This window comes from Falco naumanni, chromosome 2 (genome assembly GCF_017639655.2).
Source record: "Falco naumanni isolate bFalNau1 chromosome 2, bFalNau1.pat, whole genome shotgun sequence".
Classification (NCBI taxonomy): Eukaryota; Metazoa; Chordata; class Aves; order Falconiformes; family Falconidae; genus Falco; species Falco naumanni.
In genome coordinates, this window is record NC_054055.1 from 12232349 (window position 1) to 12247774 (window position 15426).

The 15426-nt window shown below is 42.3% G+C and overlaps 1 protein-coding gene across 7 annotated transcripts in view; it reads left to right on the top strand.

The window, feature by feature from the left end:
• Positions 1–15426, top strand: part of FAT3 (FAT atypical cadherin 3) — a 417124-nt gene that overhangs the window by 345047 nt on the left and 56651 nt on the right. For all 7 annotated transcript variants that reach the window (XR_005826271.1, XM_040583321.1, XM_040583315.1 and 4 more), the window contains 2 exons: positions 865–1018; positions 3690–3923. Coding sequence is in view for 6 of the 7 variants with exons in the window: in XM_040583321.1 (XP_040439255.1) it covers positions 865–1018; positions 3690–3923 (388 nt within the window). In the remaining variant the exon portion in view is untranslated. The remainder of the gene's footprint in view (positions 1–864; positions 1019–3689; positions 3924–15426) is intronic.

A 15426-nucleotide genomic window follows, 5' to 3' on the forward strand; every position in this document is an offset into this window, starting at 1 on the left:
ACTGTTGTGTTGAAAGCGATGGTTTCCCTAGGGATGCCGCTGCTATTTACAGGTATTCACAGGCGACGCCTATTTTCAGCCTTAAGGTCTTAGTTGGAGAATCTGGAGACATCTGGGAGAGGAGGAGGATAGTCCTGTGAAGCCAAGATTGAAGGATGATGCTCTAGTAAAGCTGGTGGAGGAACCTTGTCCACAGCAGCCCTAGCTGGCTTGAGGAAAACCGAAGCATTGTGAGGGAGCACGGGGATGCAGCGTTGCCTGCAGCTTTCGTGGTGCTGGCTGCCTCTTACTCTGTGGAAAGGCGGTGTGGGGAACTGATAGTACTGCAATAGAAAGGTCTGTGTGAAAGAAAAGACATGATGAAACACAAGATTCCTTAATGGTACTGCTCACAGAATCTTTTATATATATATATATGTGTGTGTGTGTGTGTGTGTGTGTGAGCATGTATGTATATACTCGATTAATTCCTATCACTACATTATCACTGGTGGAACACTGTCATTGCAAGCACTACTTGGGAATCAGCCTGTATCTCCCTCAAACACTGCTGGATGAGTTGATAAAAACAGTTCTTTTCGTTAGCACATACGTCAAAGCTTCCATTTTATGGGTGTTGGTGAAACAAATGGAAGATAAAAAATGAAGCTGCATTTAAGATGAGCCTTATTAAGAGTCATAGTTTGACATTGTTTCAGTGACACCTCAAAGCTTAACAATGATTGGAATTTCTAGGAATGTGTTGCATAAAGGAAAAATGTTTCCTATATAGAAAGAGGCACTAGAGAGAGATTTTGTAAGGAATTGTGCAAAGACTGTAAAATACTGTTACAGAATAGCTTACATTTCTGGTTTTGTCTCTAGGTTGCATACACAGCACTGTTTCCTGAAGACATCCCATCAAACAAAGTCATTCTTAAAATCAGTGCTAAAGATGCTGACATTGGGTCCAATGGTGAAATTCGCTATTCTCTCTATGGTGCTGGGAATAATAAATTTTTCTTAGATCCAGAAAATGGTAAGATGACAACTGAATGTTTCTGAATACTCTTGTTAATCCCTCGACATCAATGGGTACTAGTTTCCTTAACTAGAGTTCAGCCAGTTGTTCCAGTTATGGCAGGTGTGGATGACCACTTCTGAACTGGTAGTGGTTGGAGGGAGGAATAAGGATGTGTTTGTTGGACAGGCTGAATGTTATAATCAGAACAGTTGATACCCACCCTTTTGTTTCCCTGCCAGACCTCAACTTAGACCACAGTTGTATCGTAGAATGGTTTTGGTTGGAAAGGACATTTAAATGTCAACTAGTTCAACGTCCCTGCAATAGCAGGGACATCTTCAAATAGATCAGGTTGCTCGTAGCCCTGTCCAACCTGAACTTGAGTGTTTACAGGGATGGGGTATCTATCATCTCTCTGGGCAACCTGTGCCAGTGTCTCACCACCCTCAAAGTAAAAAATAGCTTCCTATCTAGTCTGAATCTACCCTCTTTTAGTTCAAAACCATCACCCCTTGTCCTATCTCAACAGTTTAAAAAATTTGTCCACGTCTTTCTTATAAGCCCCCTTTAAGTGTTGAAAGGCCACAATAAGGTCTTCCTGGAGCCTTCTCTTCTCCAGGCTGAATAACCCCAACTCTCTGCCTGTCTTCATGGGAGAGGTGTTGCATCCCTCTGATTATCCCTGTGGCCCTTCCCTGGACCTGCTCAAACAGGTCCATGTCTTTCCTGTACTGAGGACTTCAAAGCTGGATGCAGTACTCCAGGTGTGGTCTCACCAGAGTGGAGCAGAGGGGCAGAATCACCTCCCTGGACCTGCTGGCCACATTTCTTTTGATGAAGCCCAGGATACAGGCTTCACATTTCTGGCTCACATCCAGCCGTTCATCCACCAGCACCCCAAAGTCCTTCTCTGCAGGGCTGCTCTCCATCCCTTCACCCCCCAGCCTGTATTGATACCAGGTGTTGCCCTGACCCAGGTGCAGGACCTTGCACTTGGCCTTGTTGAACATCATGGCATTCATATGGGCCCACCTCCCAAGTTTGTCCAGGTTCTTCTAGATGCCATCCCATCCCTCAGGAATGTCATCCACACCACTCAGCTTAGTGTCATTTGTAAACCTGCTGAGGGTGCACTCAAACCCAAGTCTGTGTCATTGATGAAGACATTAAACAGTGCTGGTCCCAGTATGGGCCCCTGAGGGACACCACTTGTCACTGATCTCCACCTGGATACTGAGCCACTAACCACTACCCTCTGGATGTGACCATCCAACCAATTCCTCTTCCACCAAACAGTCCACCCATCAAATCCATGTCTCTCCAATTTAGAGAGAAGGATGTTGTGGGGGTCTGTGTCAAAGGCCTTACAGAAGTCCAGATAGATGACATCTGTAGCTCTTCCCTTGTCCACTGATGTAGTCACTCCATCACAGAAGGCCACTAGGTTGGTCAGGCAGGACTTGCCCTTGGTGAAGTTGTCTCAGATCACCTCCCTGTTCTCCATATGCCTGCCCTGGAGACTTTTTGATACAGAGGAGGGGAAGATGCCAGCATGGTCCTCCTTCATCTTCAGACTTCATTCTTCCACCTTGATATTTAGACCTTGTAAAAAAAATATTACTGTTACACACAGATTTTGGGCAGAAAATGAAATCAATAATGAATTTGTGGGCACAGTGGAATGCTACTAAGGTCTTGTACATTTGGCAGCTGGTCTGGAAGAAGATACCGATCTTTGCTAAGAGCTAGATTTTATGATTGTTATGAAGCTAAATAAAATCATTTTGCCATGAATAAAAATCCTACCCCTCTGTTATTTTTAGGAATTTTGTTTCCATAATGATAGACTAAGTCCTTCCGCATGCAGTGCCTCCTCCACATGACTAGCAGTAGGCAGCACCCACTATTGCCATAACATTGCTGTTGGAAGAGGAGATGTATGCAGTGTGTGGAAGGGGAAGTATTGCCCTCTTCAAGGACAAATTTTGTATTTATCTGCAAATTACACCCTTAAAAAAAAAACCTAAAGCTTACCCTCTGACTAGCAGTGGCTGTTGGCTGATGTGACGATGTTTTGTGGTTGTTTTTCCATGCAGTGGAAAATGGATCATGGGTAAAGCTCTCACCAGCTGAATAAGCTGGCTTTTTGTGGCTGTCAGTGTTTATTGTGATACCCATCTCTGTATAAGAAGTTTGATTCAAACTAGATGCCAGAGGTATCTACAGGAATTTAGAGCTGGTTGGAGATTACTTTCTGGGGAGAAGAGAGGGGATGTTGAAGTTATTTTTGAACAGTAGCATTAGAAAACTTTAGAGTTCGTTATGGCTACTGTCATCAGATTTAGGACATGTCTCTGTGTCTGGGAGTCTCTAAATCTTGAGCGTAACAAAAAGACAGACTTGGGAAAACACAGTGATGTTATATGGGTGAAGCTGTAGGCTGTTGAAGGCCAGTGTGAGTGGCTTGTCATCCCTTCACTCATATTGGCAGCTCACTCTTGGGTAAAGAGGAGTGAGAAGTGATACTGCTGTGAGTTTTTAATCCATTCATTGGAATAATCAAGGTTGATTTTTTTTTCCTCTTTCCTATTCCTGTGAAATACATGGGTTTGAGATATTCACAGTATCTAGAATTAGTGATGTTGCTATAGTAGTAATGATGACTGCTGCTTTTAATCAATTTTAGGTGAGCTGAAATCCTTGGCCCCTCTCGACCGAGAGAAAATCCCTGTGTACAACTTGGTTGCCCGAGCCACAGATGGTGGTGGCAGGTTTTGCCAATCAGAAATCCATCTTATTTTAGAAGATGTTAATGATAATCCACCAGTGTTTTCATCTGATCACTACACTGCTTGTGTCTATGAGAATACAGCCACTAAAGCTCTATTAACAAGAGTCCAAGCCACTGATCCTGATGTCGGTGAGTAATGCTGCGAACAGTAATTAATGTTCAGGGAAACTTTTGGGGTTGGTAGAATTGCAATACTGATGTATTTTTCTATTTTTGGCTTTCCTCATTCTTTCCTCCTTTTGCTTCTGCCTCCTCCCCATTTTTATCTCTTCTCTTTCTTTACATTGAAATGCTTGTGGCTGAGCCTGATGTAATGGTGTTACAAACAGAAAAGCATTGCAGCAGCCATAGAAACATGTAGTCTTTTATTGTCTTAATTGGTTATAGCTATGTTTAGGGATAAATGATAGTTTTGGCGGTGAATTCCAGCTTTCTTCCTCCAGTGGCCTCACCTCTTTTCTTGAGCCATGATTTGGAATACCCATGCCTCCATTTATGCAAATAATATAGTTACCTGCCATAGGGACCAACACCTGATTAACCACAGCTTTTTTAAAGTTTTATACTGCTGTAATTCCCATTTGTTCCAGCTTGTTACCTTAGCATGAAACTATTGTTGATGAATGCACATTACAAATGCTCTTGTTATTTAACTGGACATTCTTTTAAAGTGTAATAGTTAATTATATGAGGACCTTAACCTTGACATCGGGGCCCAATTATAAATATTTAAAGGGTTTTTTTTGCATAACACAGTGGTAGGATCTACCAAATATCAGATTTTTTTTTTAGCTAATTCACTTCAGTTGGAATAAATAAATCCCCTTGTTTGTTGGTTTTTTTCTTGTGTTTTTGGAGATGTTTTGTGAAAACTGTGGCCTCAGTAGCTTGACATAAAAAGCAGACCTTTCATTAAATGAGAAAATATTTCATGTTATAATTGTGGGATTTTTTCTGAAGTACAGTGTGTGCTGGAAGTCTTAGTTGTTACTAAGGCTGACAATATAAATATACAGGAATCAGTAATGGAGCAGCAAACATCCATTAATATAGCTATGAAGAGCTGCATTATATGCCATGGTTGAAAAATCACAATTAAAGTTATAATACTGTCCTGCAGTGAAAAGTCAATTACTGATAGTAAACTACTGAACAGTCTGAAGACCCAGTGTTGGTGCTTTCCACTGTTATCTTAATTACCATTTTTCTCATAGGTGCGATGACGTTCAAGGAGAGGGGAGACAGAAAGAATTAGAAAAAAAAAGGTGTCAATAGAAGTTCGTGCTAGCACCGACTTTACATAATAAGATGGTTAGAAATGAAAAGAAAAAAACCATGAGCTAATTGCTACATCTTCCTTCTGAAATTAGATAAGTTAAAGGGAGGGATGCATGTGATGAATGAGAAGGGGCTATGTATGTACTTAATGATGAGACCTGAAAATTAAACAAGACCATTGTATCATATAAAATTGACTCTGGTCTCTAAAATTGGATTTTATATTAATTACTGTTCTATTAGTCCGCACTAAAATCACTGATTCCCCGTTGCTGCATAATGAGTGAGTTCAGGTAGTGTAATGTTCCCATCACAGTGAAAAATGTATTATTGATATTCCTGATGAGCTATGCTATTCCTGTAAGGTTTTGTGGAGCGTTGTCCTGAAAACATCAGTGGAGCCAGTAATCATCATACAAATCAAATTTTAACATCCAGGAGACATCTTACAATCAGTCTTAGAATTTACCCATTCTACTTTGGGCTTTGAAGAGCCATGTACAGTAAAGATAAGAGCCTCTGTACAGAAGCCATTGAGATAAAAGTTGAGAGAAACCCATTTGTGGTCTGCAACTAAACACAATTTAATATAAAACTGAAAATGTGGTCAGACACTGTTGGATAATTAAGACAATTTCCAGTTAACAGGAAAATAGTATTATATCTGCCTTGAGCCTTTGATATCTCTTGAAATTCCTGAACTCATAGTATCCTGAGAAACTTCAGGACTGGAACACAAATTGTTGTTTAATATATTTGTGATTTGGATGCATGCGTAGAAACTAGCTGTATCAACTGGACACATGAGGAAGAGACGTGATTCTTCTTCACAGTGTGCAACAGAAGAAAATTGCTTTAACTGTTCAGTAGCAGACAAGCAAATTTTACATAACTTCTCCATATAGCTAGGTATCTTAAATTAAATGATCAGTTGAAGAAGAGAGAATACACATAAATCCCTTTCTTAAGACATATTAGTAACTTTAAAACAATTACTTCTACCATCCTGCTTCCACTGGAAATTCTTAATATTTCCCCAAGATAATATTTTCTACCAACTCACCACCTTCAGGTCTCAAAATGTGCAAACTAAGAAATGAAAGAGAAATTCTGGTTTTACAGTTTTTTGGAGAAGTTCACAGGGAGCAGTGGATTTTCCGCTTCCCACTGTCTTCAAATCAAAGTGCCAAATTGCTCCGTCCTGTTCAAATGAAGGCACAAGAAGAGTTGGAGTGAATGGTGAGGTTAATTATCTGAGCAAAGCCATCAGACAACTACAACATCAACCCATTGCAAAGGAATTAGGGTGATGCTAGAGCAGCAACACTGAGAAAACCTACATGGGACTTTGTGGCAAGCATGGTATTAAAAAATTGGTGAACTTCAAAATAAACCTGCAGCCCAAAGCTGAGCTGCAGGTGCATATTCATTTCCAGTCCTGCTGGTGTTGTCTGCATGCGTGTCGTGTTGCAGCCTTGCTTGCGGAATGCAAGAATGAATGACAACACGGTCCGGGCTCAGCACTGCGTTCAGTACAGTTAAATCCTGCCTCACTTGCAGCTACTTTGCCTTGTGAATGACCTTCATGCTGAGGCCTGTTTCCATGATGACGAATGGTGTAGTCTACTGAAGGCAGAAGCACTTACTGTACTAAATATGAACAGTGCGTCATCTGTCCTTCTGCAGTCCTCTTCATCACCACTGGGGCACCGGCAGCTCCACACCATCCACGTTGCCGTCAGTTTAGTGATTTCACTGACCTATTGATTTTTTTTCTGGGTTTGTGATGAATATGGCGTTCTAATTTTGCTCGAAATGGGAACAACCTTGGCAGCCAGCATGCCACTGCTGCCGTCCAGCTTTTGCATTACCCGATGATTGGTACCCACTAGTGCAGCTCCTCCCCTATTCCCTGTGCAACCAACTAGTATAGATGAGCTAGGTTGTCCTGGAGCCAGTGCTTTGTATTGCATGCAGCTGATGCGCAGAAGAATGCAGGCACATAGACAAATAAATCAATAAATAAATGGCAGGAGTGGCCTTTATTTGGTTGCAAATAGCTCCCTGCTCTGTCCTCAGCTGTCCCTCACCCCTACGCCCCTGCTCCAGCCCAGGGCCCTTACAAGTACGTTGCGCAGGAGGTGTGGTGATGTGCAGCCTGCACGGAGCCAGCTGGTGCCCAGTTTACAGTCTGGTTAGCCAAATCTAGGACAATCTCAGAGACACAATTCAAACTGATCTGATTCTTCCTTGAAAATAGCAGTCACACCTCAAACGGCAATGGCCCGCACCCACTCGCTTGCCCAGCTAGGCAGTCCTCCTTCGCCAGCTGCCCTATTCTTTGATGTAGTTGTGTCCAGGCCTTGTGTTTGTCACAGTTCACGGTCCACTTCCCAGCAGGAATGACTCTGTGTTCCCCTGCCCCATTTTGCAGCATGTGCAAATAGGAAATGCGGCTGGAAGGGCCCTCACTGTGGGCTGAAGGTGAGGACCACAAGGGCTGTTTGTGGTGACAAGTCAAAGGTGAAGCAGTTTGGACCGCCTTGCTAGAAACCTGTCTCCTGGCCATGTGGATACAGAGGTGTCGTGCTGCAAGGTTCACACAGTCCAGTCACAGAATGGTTGAGGTTGGATGGGACCTCCGCAAGGTCAACTTGTCCAACCACTCTGCTCAAGTAGGGCTGCCTACAGCAGGTTGCCTAGGACTGTGTCCAGATGGCTTTTGGATATCTGCCAGCATGGAGTGCTATACAGCATGTGCACCCCAGGGGTCCTCTAGGAATAACCAGAGACCCACACTGTGGATACAGACAAAAGCGTAATATCCTCATGGTGACCTAGCAGAGCAGTGCAGACAAGCAGCAAACCCACACTGATGCCCTCTCTGGCTGCCAGTTCTTCTCAAGATGGACATAATTCAAAGAATAATTAATGCCAGAAGGGATTTTGCTGAAAGTGTAGTTTGGGAAAACACTCTCCCATGTCTAGTAGCAGATTTAATAGCATTGAGTAATGCAACCTAGAAAAATAACAAGCAGTGTGGTACTTTTTTGCCAAAGCACTTTCCCACTTCTGTGCATAGGATGCCCAGAGTTACAGATGCCTCCCAGCTTTTGCAGGGCTTGTAGCCTCGCAGCAGAACACAGAACAATCTGAGATTTATTCATCAGTTCAGAAAAACACCCATACAGCTAGTTTGAGGGTGGAGAGATTTGAATGATGATCCTGGTTTTCTGTTCTTTGTTCTCGGTATTTGAAGCTTTGATACTCAGGTGGGTGTGAGGGGAAAAATGGGTGTTGAAAGCCTAATTCAGGGAGCCAGAATGAAACTTGAGGCTTTCCCATAAATAAGTTAAAGCACCATGTTATACAGGTCAATTATGGCTGAATTTGGTTATGTTTTTTAGAGTTGTATAGAATTCAGTACTTTTTGGACCAAGATTTATGAGAAAGATTCTGTAATCATCTGATTAGTGCATTTGTGTTTAATGCGGAGAGTTTAAATTAATCAAGTCTAATCAGACTGGTTCTTGGTATGGGGCACGGATTGTTCACATCCCTGAACAAAGTGGAAGAGCTGCCGCAGAAGGGACACAGCCCTTTTGGAGAAGCTGTTTGACCTTCTCGCTAGGAGATGTTGGCTCCCCAACCCTGACCTTCACCAAGAAGTACAGGGGAGAAAACTGTGGCCTGTCATCTGCCTGGTGTGCAGCTGGGGAACCTGGCGAACTGCAGGAAGGAGTGCCATTTTCTTTCAGCTTCTGATAGAAGTTTTATCTTGGATTTCGAAGAAATCTGTCACAAACCTGATATTTTCCGTGCAAGGTTTGACCTCAGTGATTTCAGTGTTTCAGTGAAGACTTGGTTTGTCAAAAACCCACCCAAAAAAAAACCTTAGCACATGCACTCGTGAGGTACATGGAAAGTAAGAAATGTCTTTTCAAGGAAAGAATGGTAATAGAATTTCTCCTTTAGGATTCAGTTAGTCCAGTCTGGAGTGTACCTGCCTCCAGGAGGGTGGTGAAGCAAGCGTATTATATCTTCTTTTTCTTCTTGTCCTCTCCTTATGTCAAGGAGGAAAATGAAGAAACCATTAAAACAATAAAAATGAACTATCTATGAAAAACAATTACTGAAGAATATAGACAGTTCTCCAGGGTTTATCACTTGTTTGTAGAAAGTGGCATTGAAGTGCTGTGAGCACAGCATAGAAAAAAATCACTCCATTAGGTTGTCCAATGGGTCCACTGCTTTCAAGAACATGTACATGGAAGTAACGAGTACAGACTTCAACCTTATCAACGATGGGCTTTGCTCATGAAGGAATTACTGCAACTGAGCCTGTTGCACACACAGCTGAGCTTGGGGAAGGGTAAAGTGCTGCCAGGTGAGATTGCAGAAGTGTCAGAGAGAAGTGCATTACAGTCACAACTTGATTGAAGAGCAGTTTTCTGAATTATATATAATGGCAGGTAACAAAATAGTAGAAATGCTGCAGTAGGTATTTATTTTGGCATTTGCTGGCGAAGTCAGTATACAGCAAACCTCTAATTTGCGTGTTTGTTTATGTTGAGCAGGTCCCTTAAAATGGGTCTAGAAACTTTTGAGGTGTTCAGGGTCTCAAAAGGAAGAAAGCAGGGATTAAAACACGAATAACAAGAAGAAGGGAGTTGATGGAAGTTTTACTAAAATCCAACAGCTGACAGGTAGATAACCAGGTAGATAACTTGGACAATGATGCCAGCACTAGCTAGATTATTTCTGGATATTTTCTGAGAGTTTTTGTAAAATAAATATTACAAGATACTTCCCAGAGGATGGTACATTGTCTTTAAATCATACATGGAACTTCCTATATCTTTACCTATGTCTTTGCCTCACTGACTTGTAAAATAGTCCAGGGGTTAGTGCACTAATCCAGGATACGGAAGACCCAAATTATTAATTCCTTTTTCTGCAGCTATTCAAAGCAACATTGCACAAGTAGGCGGTTATAGCTGAAGCAGGGGGTCCTTTCCTCCGTCACTGAAGTTGTTTTGAAAAAGGATTCAGGAATCAGCCAGAGGAAAAGAAGACGACATGAGTAAGAATTGCTTTGTAGCCTGGCTGGTGTTCTGGGCTCTGTTCCCCAGGGTTTATTAAGCAAAAAATCATAGTCTATGGCAACGTACCTTTTGTTACTTTTTCCTGGAAAGGTCCTTACCTTTAGACTTCTGTTCCATAAGGAGAGTGGGAGGGCAGTGCCCCACATGCCCCGGTGGGCTGGCCAGTCCTGAGGACATCTACAGGTCCAAGTTCACCCAGTGAGTTGTTCAGGAGAAAACCTACATTTTGCCTTCCTAATAAAAGCAGAAGCACTTCTAGGAATGCGGAGATACAGCACATTGGGCCCCTGAAAAATTGCCAAATAAAAAATAATAGTCAGGCTCTGTAGAGTTTAGAGTTACCTAGTGTTAGGAGGTAAGCAAACAAGGTGTTTGGGGATTATGATAGAAAGTTTGGGTTTCTGCCTAAACAAGCCCTACTTCATACTGCTTATTTTGCTTCCCATGCCTAGGCACTCGGGAGACCTAATACTTCCAGTCTTCAGTCTCTGTGACCTTGTTGAATCTTTCAAAGGGACGGATTTTTAAAGCTGCAGATCGGTAGTCAGGGGAACTTAGTCATCCAACTTGCATTACAATAAGGAATATATATATATATATATATATATCTATATATCTATCTCAAGGTGACTAAGAGCTAGTCTGTGTTCAGCAACCAGAAGTCATCAAACCAATCTCATTTCTTTCTGCAACATGCAAAGAGGCCATTTAGAAAGAAATATTATGGGTAGTATGGCTTAGGTTTAGTGAGGGTTTTGACATTGTGCCGCATGGTATTTTTATCAGCAAGCTAGGGAAACATGATCTACCTGAAACTGTTATCAGGTAAGTTTGTAATGGCTATTACACTGGAGGGATAAGTTAAGAAAGATACTGGGTGCAGCATTGCTCTTGCTTTCACTCCTGGATGGGTAAGTGGGTATACAGTCTGTTTTACTAGATGTCAGAAAGCAGAATAGAGCTGCAAGTACCCTGGGTAGTGTCAAAGCCATAGTTGTGGGACTGAACAGTTGGAAAAGTGGTGTGGAAAAATACAATGCAAGTCATCGAGATAAATGTGAAGTCCTGTGTTTAAGTAAGAATAACTAAGCACAGCAGTATTGTCTGGGTAATGACTGTCTGGGCAGCAGAAGGGCAGAGGAGCAGCTGTGTTATGGTGAATCGCAAGCTGAATGTGTGTTTGCACTTTCATACCGGTGTGAAAAGGCAAATACTTTAATGAGATGAGTAAACAAGAGCAATGCTGAAAAACAGAAGTAGTTCTGTTTGCTTGGTGTTGGCAAATCCTGACCTGAAAGGCTGTGTCAGGTTTTGGGTACAGCACTCCCAGGGAGATGTGGGCTACCTGCAGATTTCCAAGAAAGATCATAGGTCTGGAAAATGTGTGCTACCAGGAAATATTAAAACAGTTGAGAGGGGGTGCCAGGGGTAAAAAAATTGAAATGATGAAGTGTAACAGTCTTCAGATATCAGACAAGTAGCTCTGAGGAAGGAAGTAGACCTTTGTTCTTTCTTTGCCCTTATCTTTTCTTATTTTGATTCAATCTCAGCAAAAAGCCAGAACAAGATTTTTAGTTGTAAGAAAAGTGAGGCACTAAGGTGTGTTACCCAAGGAGATTATGCAAGTTCATGATCAAAAGGTAGGCCTGCGTTTGGGGATCCTTTCTTTGTGCAGGGATAAATTAGATTACCTGATAAGATTCCTGCTATTTTTATACTCTGTCACTTCTATTGATTTCTTTAATTTTTGAGAATCCCAAGACATTGTTAACAACATGGAGGCAAAGAACTAGGCAAGGAGAATTGTACCTCTTGGATTATGTTGGCTGAATAAGCCCTGTATTTAAACCAGATCACTGAAACGTGTATGTATGTTTGTGTCTGTATATACAGACATACATACATGCATATGTTTTTATATATGTATTTCTCTACATGAGCATTCCGTTGCTTCTGGCTATGTTGCCCAATGTTGTCAGCTGCAATGTGTAACCCTAAGTCAGGTGTATCCAAAATGGACTCTCCCACTTCAGAAAAATAATCAAGCTTATGTCTGATGAGCATGAGGAAGTGAATCACTCAGGAGCACTGGTGGAAATAAGTATTCATGTCGTCATGTCAGCCAGTACCCTGGGCTATGTACATCTCTGCTAGAAGAGAGAGGGCTGGTGAGCCAACCAGCCAGATCTCATCTTCCCACCAAAAAGGACAACCCCAACACAGCTGAAATGGAAAGCAGGGGTTTAGACACCCATGGAAGGTACCATGCAACTAAAAGCTTATGCCTGCCATTTCTGTCCGGTACTTCCCTTCGGTAAGGGGTTGGTGATCTTCATCGCTGTCCTCTGTGGCCCGGCTTTCAACCACTGGAGTACTGGTGTGAGTAAACGCCTTTGGGGTTAAGGCTGTCATTTCCCCACAGAAAAGGGACAAAGCAGTGAAAGCCTTGTCTCAGTAGTGGTGTTATAAACTTGGCTAGCTTTTCGGCTTAAGTTGTAAAAAACACTTGAACTATCTTTCCCTATGGGGCCATATATTCTTCTACAGTTCAGCAAGGTACTTCTGGCAAGATTTTTCTCTTTCATCTCAAAATGATGGAGTAGAGCATTACAAAATCTGGTTTAGTATTCATCTTCTGTCCTGTTTGCTGTTCATGAAGTTGTAGACTTTTAAGTTCCAGTAATTGATGGTGTAGTTAATGCTGGGGAAATCAGGAAAGGCCATAGTTACACGCCGATGTTAATAGTCACACCATGAAAGACAGAGGCAAGAGGAAGCACGATAATCAGATACCATGCTTCCAAATCAATGCTAAATTGATAAATAACTTACTTTACAGCTCTCTTTCTGGGCAGCTTTCTATTTTACTTCTTGTTTGTTTATTTTTAATGCTTGCCATTATTTTTCTTTCCATAGGTTTCAAAATGAAAATGATCAGATGACAAAGTTAAACATCATTTTCCAGAGAAAAACAAGAACAAGTGGGCTAGCTGTACTTGGGGAAACATTAAATAATGAGTTCGTGGTGACATGAAAAAAGAAAGGAGAAACACGCTATGTATGGTCTTTAATACATGTAAATCTTAGTTTGTGCGGGATGCACTTGGCAGGCAGTGCCCACTGCAGAAACTCATTGTCGTATGAGAATTGTGCCTGTTGTGTTATTGCCTTTTAATTTGTGTCGGTCTGGACCAAACCGTGTTGTAACTCCACCATTTTCAGCTGAGCTGCACCTCGAATGCTGGGTTCAGTTCTGGGCCCCTCACTGCAAGAGGGACACTGAGGTGCTGGAGCATGTCCAGAGATGGGCAACGGGGCTGAGGAAGGGGCTGGAGCACAAGTCTGATGGGGAGCAGCTGCGGGAACTGGGGGTGCTCAGCCTGGAGAGGAGGAGGCTGAGGGGGGACCTTATTGCTCTCTACAGCTGCCTGGAAGGAGGCTGCAGGCAGGTGGGGGTCGGTCTCTTCGCCCAGGTAACAAGGGATAGGAGAAGAGGAAACGGCCTCAAGTTCAGAGGAGGTTTAGACTGGATATTAGGAAAACTTTCTTTACCGAAAAGGTTATCAAGCATTGGAAGAGGCTGCCCAGGGAAGTGTTTGAGTTACCATTCCTGGAGATATTTAGAAGATGTGTAGATGTGGCACTTAGGGACATGGTTTAGTGGTGGACTTGGCAGTCCTGGGTTAATGGTTGGACCTGACGATCTAAAAGATCTATTCCAACCTAAATGATTCTGTGATTCTGTGAGTCAGACAAGGAGGAACTTGATACTCCTGAATTATAAAGAGAAGTTATTTCTCTGGTGCTATTTAAAACATAGAAGATGCCATTATGTGACATTCAGTGCATGACCCTTTGTTTTAGTACAGAAGAAAACAAGAAAAGAAACTGTTTGAAGGATGGCGTTTGAGGTACTAGACAGCTGTATGCTGTACAAGCTCTTCACACCGGAGATTTGGCAAAGGGCAATATTCTATCATATGCTAATACAAGTCTAGATAGAAAATGTACTTGCTTATTCCTTTATTTTCAAAATGTACTGCAATCCTCTTACAGGAATAGTAATTTCTGCAAAGCTTTCCATATTCAAATAGCTTATGTTTGTAACTGGCACCTTAGAAATTTGAGAAGTTTAAGTGAGTAAGCAAATAGACACAACACAGTTTGCAAACATTACTCCCCCAACAGCTGTGGGCCAGCAGTGCAGGAGGATTGCTCACTTTACCAGTGCAGGAACCATGGTGCTGGAGCAGTTGTTTCCTTTCCAGAGAAGGCATCTCCTTTACAGTCACAGCAGAATCTACCATCACCTTCATGGCAGGGATGCCATTGACACACACTGGTGGACACTTCTCTCTCCGCAGATGGTAGTTCCTGGATAAAGCATTTTGGATTTCAGTGGAAATAACTTCCTGCTTCACTTTTGCTCGTGCCCATTTTGTTTCCAGCCTTGGGTTGGGAATCTAAGTGGAAACAACTTTCTTTAAAGTGCTGTTTCTGCCACAGCTTTTCATTGAATTACATTTCCTCCCAAGACTCCAGCCCCACAAAGCACTGTGGGGAAGGTCAGCAGGCAGCTGAGATCTGTCTCTGTGTTTCTCCTTCTATTCTGCCTCTGCATTCAGCCTGAAAGCCACCAATGGTTGGTATCCATGAGCATCCCAGCTCAGGTCTTCTGCCCTGATCTTCTGTCTTTACTTGCATAAAATGGCATTTTCACCCGTAAGAGCTTTTCCTCTAGGTCCCATGGGAAAAATAAGACTGGTTTTGTCATCAGACCAGACTGGTACCAGATAACCCACATCCCTGGAACTTCTGTATTCCTCTCTTGTTTTCAAGGAAGGAAAAATAGAAGCATTTTCCTTCTCTCTCCATTTCTGCCTAAAAATCCCTTGTATTAGAGTTGGCAACCAGAACACCGTAATCTCTAGCTGAACTGTCTCCATTGATGGATGACTAGCAATCACTTACCAAAAAACATTGTTCATATTTTGTGCGTTAATGGACCTTTAGGAAGCAGAAGACAAGGAGAGCAGTCAGATTATATATCAGTCAGATTGCAGTAACCAGAGTTATCACTTTCTGTATGTACACTCACCCTACACGGTGTCAGATGCACCAAATTCTGTCTCTTCCTACTCCCCCTGGCAAGATGCTCTTGCTGAAGTTTTGGGTGTTTCAAGACACAAGTAGGCCATCTCCTTTCTAGCTATTTGTGCCTTTAAAGACCATCGTATCTGAATCTTCTG